This window comes from Bos mutus, chromosome X, assembly GCF_027580195.1.
Source record: "Bos mutus isolate GX-2022 chromosome X, NWIPB_WYAK_1.1, whole genome shotgun sequence".
NCBI classification, from domain to species: Eukaryota; Metazoa; Chordata; class Mammalia; order Artiodactyla; family Bovidae; genus Bos; species Bos mutus.
In genome coordinates, this window is record NC_091646.1 from 94,280,601 (window position 1) to 94,287,547 (window position 6,947).

The following is a 6,947-nucleotide window of genomic DNA, read 5'->3' on the forward strand; positions in this document are numbered from 1 at the left end:
ACTCCAGTATTCTTGCCTGGAGAATCCCATGCACGGAGAAGCCTGGTAGGCTACAGTCCACGGGTCGCAAAGAGTCGGACACGACTGAGCGACTTCACTTTCCCTTTCCTTTGTTTAAAAAGGGGTGATTTGTGTTAAAATACAATGGGATGAAGCAGATAATTAGCACATTGAGTGCTTCATATAGTACTAACCTTAAATACAAAGGAAATGACAAATAGCCTTTGTTTTGCATGTGATTGCAGTGGAAAGTATGAGAAAGGCATGTATTATGATGCTGGAAACTGTGATAAATTCTGGTCAGTAAAAAAGGAAGGAAAATGAAGGAGACCTTTTGGGGAGGAAGAGACCACTTTGGATAGGGCTCATTTCACATTTTGGTTTAAAAAAAAAACAGGAGATGAGGGTAGAACAGGGTTTGATTATTAAAATGTGAGGGAAATATTGTAAACTTTTGATAAATCCTGTTATTTAAAAAAGCTTCTCCTCTTTTCATCCATTCAACAAATGGTTATCGAGCATCTACTTTGTATCCTGCATTTTCTGTGTAGTGAGAACTTAGAGGCTAATTAAAAGTATCCTTATTTTCACAGGGTGTTAAGCCTGGAGAAGAGAGGAAATAAACAAATACATATATACATATATATATATATATATATATATGTGATTATATATATATACACACATACACATACACACACACCACATCTCATAGAGATACATATTATGAAATTAAAGATAAAGCAGGGGAAGGTGGGGTGGTAGAGAATGATCAATGATGATAATTGGAGTATGGTAATCTGAGGCGGACTCTCCAAAGAGGTGACATTTGAACTATACCTGAATAAAATGAACCATATGAGCATCTAGGAAGAAAACATTGCAGACAGAAGGAAGAACAAATTCAAAAGCTCTGAGATGGGGTATTTCTCACTCTCAATGGAGACTTGAGATTTTATCCCAAGTGTAATGGGAGACCTCTGAGCATTGTAGTTGGAGAGGAATATGACCTGAATTCGGTGTTTAAAAGATCACTCTGGTTTACTCCGTGGAAAATAATCTACAGTGTGAAAAGAACTGCAGTCAGAAGGTAAGGTGAGAGGCTTTTGCTATTGTGTGGCAAGATATGATGGCTCAGAGAAGAGCAGTAAGAGTAGAGATGGTAATAAGAGTAGAGGCTCTCCCTTTGGGAATACATTGTGAAGATATATCAAACTTCAGCATAGAATTGGAGAAGTCAAGGCTAGCCTGGCAACTCTGAGTGATGATGCTGTTTACCAAAATAGGGAACATGAGAAGATGAGCAAATTTAGAAGTAGGAAATTATGAGAGTTCTTATGATAATGCTCTTTCTTTTTATTGAAGTGTAGTTGATTTATAATGTATTAGTTTCAGGAATACAGCAACATGATTCTGTTATACATACGTGCATGTGTGCTCAGCCACTTCAGTTGTGTCCAACTCCTTGGCTTCTCTGTCCATGGAATTCTCCAGGGAAGAATACTGGAATGGGTTGTCATTTCCTCCTCCAAGGGATCTTCCCAGCCTGGGGAACGAACCTGCATCTCCTGAATTGCAGGCAGATTCTTTACCATTGAGCCACCAGGGGAGCCCTTATATGGTTATACCTACATAAATATATTCTTTTTCAGATTTTTTCCATTATAGATTATTATAAAGATATTGAATATAGTTTGCTATGCTATGCAGTGTGTCCTTGTTTATTTTTTATATATAGTAGTGTGTATCTGTTAATACCTAACTCTTAATCCCTCCATCTTTTCCCTTTGGTAACCATAAATTTGCTTTCTATGTCTGAGAGTCTATTTCTGTTTTGTAAATAAGTTCATTTGTATCATTTTTTTTAGGTTCCACATAAAAGTGATAAAGATGTATATATAAACAATGAAATATTACTCAGCCATAAAAAGGAATGAAATAATGCCATTTTTAGCAACATGAATGAACCTAGAGATTATCATACTAAGTGAAGTAAGTCACATAGAGAAAGACAAATTTCATATGATATTGCTTGTATGTGGAAGATAATGCTTTATTTTAAATTCCTATTACACATGCTAGTAGAGGTGTCATGTGGGCAATTGACTATATTGCAATCTGGAGTTCACCACTAAAAACTGGGGAGTGTGTGTGTGTATATATATGTGTATATATATATATGTGTGTGTGTGTGTGTGTGTGTGAGAGAGAGAGAGAGAGAGATAAAATCATGCTATTCAATTGAATTACCTGCAGAGTTAGTCCCAGGACTGATCTCTGGGTATATCCAGGTCAGAAACAGGAGAATTTCAAATTTAAGTCTCAGACTGGAGAAGGACCAGAACACAGGAATTGTCATGTTAGAAGAACAAAAAAAGGAGGGGATCCAAAAAGGAATGAGTTACTTATTAGGCCCAATGCTCTTGAATAAGATGAAAATACTAAATTTCGCCATGACACCTTATTGGTGACCTTGACAAGAACATGTCACTAGGAAATTAGAACAAAATTCTGATTGGAATGAATTCAAGAGGCCCTAGGAGATGAAGACATGGAAACAATGATTTATAAACAACTCTTTGTGGTAATTTTTCTACAAAGTGGAGCAGAAAATATAGAGTGGTAACTGGAAAGAAAAAATACATCAAGAGAATTTTTATTTGGTTTGGTTATTTCACATGATGGGAGTTATAAAAGCCTTTTTGGTTTTGGTTTGTTTGTTTTTTAATGACAAGAATTATTCTTCCCCAAGACAGAACAATAATATAGGAAAGAAAGAAAAATACAGGACAAATATTTAATTGGGCAAAATTTGACATCCAATGCACTAACGAAAGGCTTTGCCTTAGTAGAATAAAGAGTTCATCCTTTGTTTCAGAGGATGGAGAATATGGGTACAGATGTCAGTGGCCTGGTAGATGGAAGGAAAAGATGATTCTCTTCTAAATATTTTTTTTCCTCAGTGAAGTACAAAGCAGTGCTTTGAGAAGAAGGAATAGAAACAGGGATTTGGGCAACTGATTGTAGAAGTAAGATGATCATTAGAAAATGGGAAAATGTATTGATGAGGGAAATAAATGGAGCAGAATTTCAGCTAGTGTTGAAGGCACATTTAAGATTCATGCCATATGTAACCAGTCCCTGTGGTATGTGATTTTCTCTAGCCATGTATAACCATTTGGGTGCAGGTACAAGAATGGCAGAGATTAAGATTTAAAACCAGGATTGGGGTTTTATCAGAGGACTATAAGAGTCAAGGGAGTTAAAAGTATACTCAAAGAAGGGATAATAGTAGTCAGTGGAGCCTAAGCTGGGAAGGTAAGGAACTGAAGTAAGGCACAATTAATGCTGAAATTCAGGTGGTGAGGGTCATTGGATTGTTATAACATGTTGGAGTAGAAGAATTGGATGTTTGGGAATATTAAAAGGGCCTTATCCACAAGGTAAAAAGTAGGGATTGGAAGGTGGGATAACTGAAGTTGAGATTTGGAATTGGTATAAGTATTGCCAGAAACAAAGGCTAGAGTCTGACTGTAGGGATCATCTTACCTACTGTCTGTAGTGAGATAAGGACAAGATGAATGGAGGTAGTGAGATCCAGTGCCAGGATGTGAATGGATAGTCTTTGTGAATATTTGAATCAAGAACTTTGAGAGTAGTTAAAGGGAGTAAGTCAGTAATTCAGACACTAAGTAACCTCACTGAAGGTGGAGGAGTGAAAAGGGAGTAGTTGATTGCAGTAAGGACATTGGTGAACATTACAACCTGATGGCTCTGTTCCCTTCTCACATCAGTCCTGGGTATTCATTGGAAGGACTGATGTTGAAGCTGAAACTCCAATACTTTGGCCACCTGATGCGAAGAGCTGACTCATTGGAAAAGACCCTGATGCTGGGAAAGATTGAGGGCAGGAGGAGAAGGGGATGACAGAGGATGAGATGGTTGGATGGCATCACTGACTCGATGGACATGGGTTTGGGTGGACTCTGGGAGTTGGTGATGGACAGGGAGGCCTGGTGTGCTGTGGTTCATGGGGTCGCAAAGAGTTGGACATGACTGAGCGACTGAACTGACTGACTGACAACCTGATGGCTCTGTTCCCTTCTCACGAGGGTAAAGTATATGCACATACTTCCATTTACAGATGAATTCCTTCATTACCAGAAATAGAATTGCACTGCAGATCTGTGCTTCTAATCTTTCTCACTGCTGCTGCTGCTAAGTCACTTCAGTAGTGTCTGACTCTGTGCAACCCCATAGACGGCAGCCCACCAGGCTCCCCCGTCCCTGGGATTCTCCAGGCAAGAACACTGGAGTGGGTTGCCATTTCCTTCTCCAATGCATGAAAGTGAAAAGTGAAAGTGAAGTCACTCAGTCGTGTCCGACTCCTAGCAACCACGTGGACTGCAGCCTTCCAGGCTCCCCCGTCCATGGGATTTTCCAGGCAAGAGTACAGAATGGGTTGCCACTGCCTTCTCCAATCTTTCTCATTACCAATTTCCTATCCCAGACAATTTTACATGTTATTTTGGAAATGTAAAGAAGTTGCTTGACTTCTTTTAAATTCATGAGTGAGTTTTTAGTCACTATTCATGAAATGAAACGATTAATCTTACTTGAATAAATATGTGTGGATATTTGATGATGCTGTGTGTAGTTTTGCTTACTGTATTTTGCACACTAGATTTGCCAAGAACTTGAAGCTCCCTGCTATTCTGTACCTGTGTTATATGGAAATACTTTTTCTTGGTGAATTTTTTATGAGTATGGTTAAATTTTTTTAAGTATATTTAATTAAGAGGCATGACAAACCAGCATAACAAAGTTTTACCTATAATTTTGATAGTTTTCCATCTGTTTTGGGAGCTTGATGCAATCCTAATAAGGGGGATAGCAATTTCATTATTAAATGGGGCTAACATTATTTTGGCTACCAGTTGTACTTAAGAGTAATTGTCATAATTAACTCATTATGATTTTAATACAAATGGAACTGCATGTCTCCTTTTTCTCAACACAATTATTTTGAAATTGATCCCATTTTGTAGCTGACATAGCTAGATCATACTCTTAAAAAGTAATTATTTTTGTGGTTTGATTTTTACAAATAACTGATACAACTATGTGGTATTCACAATGCTATAAAATGTGAGAAGAGTATTTGTGAATATTGATTTCATAGGTGATAAAAGTGATAAAATATTGATAAACCCAAGCAGAAGGTCATTGAGAACTGTTGATAAGCATTAGGTATTAAATTTACAGATGTAGAATCAAAGTTGTACATACATGGTGGGATGGACACTCACCATGAATTCTGATGGGTGTTACAATGAGAGAGAAAAAAGCCAAGTTAAGTAGTAAATAGAAAAATGTCTAAGCATCTTCCCGTGCATCTTCTTCTCCCATTAAGTTGATTTTTATCACTTTGTGTATAGGAGTCTTAACAGAATCATATTTCCATCCCTTCCTGGTGAACAACCTCTCAAGGATGTCTGGCATCCGGTAGCCCTTGCTTAGAATGAAATCTTTAAATGCAATTGTTCCATAAAGATCTTCAAGAATGTCCTGTTCAGGAAACCTCCTTCCAAAAATCCCACCTCCAAGTAAGGCCTTGGGATCAATCAAAGGTTCGTCATTTATTAGCTTTTTCCACAACTTGGGCTGCAGGTACCATGCACCATACCTTATCTTCACCCAGTCAGGTTTATAAGGATTGTGTGGTTTCTGGAGTTTCCTCTCCCAGTTTGGTTCCTCCATGGAGAAATTTTTCGCCTCCATTTTACCTATCCTGATGCCGAACCTTACCTTTGAAGAAACCTGGGATATTTTCTTCATGCGGGCTTTGTTGTGGGTTGGTGGGCAGTCGCAGCCAACCTCACACAGTTTCATGATGAACTGTTCGTCAATGCGCAAGTCTCCGAAAGTAGAAACCCATTTGCAGAATTTCTGAATTCCTTTTGGTACATTAGAAGATGAATCAGTGAGTGACTCCTTTCTGCTTGACTTCTTGTCTTCATAATATAAATTGGCTGGGTGTGACACGGGAGCCTCCTTGACAGGTTCCAGCTGGACCATCGCAGGGGATTTTTTACGAAGCTTTTTGGGGTACTTCTTTTTTCTCTTGGGACCCAGACAGTAAGCCCACAAGTCCTCCAGCTTTCTGTCAGGATCGAGCACTTCCAGCACCTTTAATAAGAGGTCTGCAGGTAGATCTTCCTTCAGCTTTGGGCAGAGCGCCAAGGGATGCTTGGTCAGGTGGGCTTCGATTTCCTCCACGAATGCCTTCCGTGCTTGCTGGGCTGATGAAAGCGTGGAGAACACCTCTGCTTCCGCTGGCAGCTTTTTCTTTGGGGGGGCATGCTGGGGAACTCTGTGAGCAATCACGGGGAGAAAGCCCTCATTAGGTCCTCGAGTGATCAGATCTTTACAAGGTGGGCAGCCCTTCCGGAAGTCGTCCAGCCCCTCTTTCACAAATACCCACTGCCGGCTGTCCAGGTATGTGGGGAATTTCAGGAGTGCCTTCTTGTGCTTTGCGAAACACTTGGAGGGTAACTTGTCTTTGTACCAGGGCTTGCAGTTCATGCCCAGGGGCATCGGTTCCAGTAACCCCGGCCCTAGCAGCCACTTCTTGTCTTCCATGGTTCCCCTGGCCTCGAGGGGGACTCACCACTTTAGTAGTTTGTTGTCCAGGCTTCTCCGGTTGCTAGGAGACCACGTAGCCAGGTGCCGCTAGATTCTTCCTGGAGGCGGATCAATGCAGGCGCCATGTGAAACCTGCATTCTCCCAGGATGCGCAGTGAAGGCACATTCTTTTTTGTTGTAGTTACTGTGTTGTTGTTACTAGTCCGTTGTATGGACATAGCATCACTTATTTATGCACTCATCTTTTGATGGACATTTGGATTATTTGCAGTTTGAGGCTATCACAAAGCTGCTGCAAATAT

At 39.8% G+C, this 6,947-nt stretch overlaps 1 protein-coding gene across 1 annotated transcript; it reads right to left on the reverse strand.

Moving 5' to 3' along the window:
• Nucleotides 1–5,332: 5,332 nt before the first annotated feature.
• LOC102271671 (protein FAM47E) lies at nucleotides 5,333–6,642 on the reverse strand. Its single transcript, XM_005889443.2, has one exon. It carries the CDS (start codon nucleotides 6,640–6,642, stop codon nucleotides 5,377–5,379), a length of 1,266 nt encoding a protein of 421 aa, XP_005889505.2. The 3' UTR covers nucleotides 5,333–5,376.
• Between the last annotated feature and the right edge of the window lie 305 nt (nucleotides 6,643–6,947).

Excerpts from the sequence above, each read along its gene's own strand:
- LOC102271671 (XM_005889443.2), bottom strand. The coding sequence starts at position 6,642 with ATGGAAGACAAGAAGTGGCTGCTAGGGCCGGGGTTACTGGAACCGATG.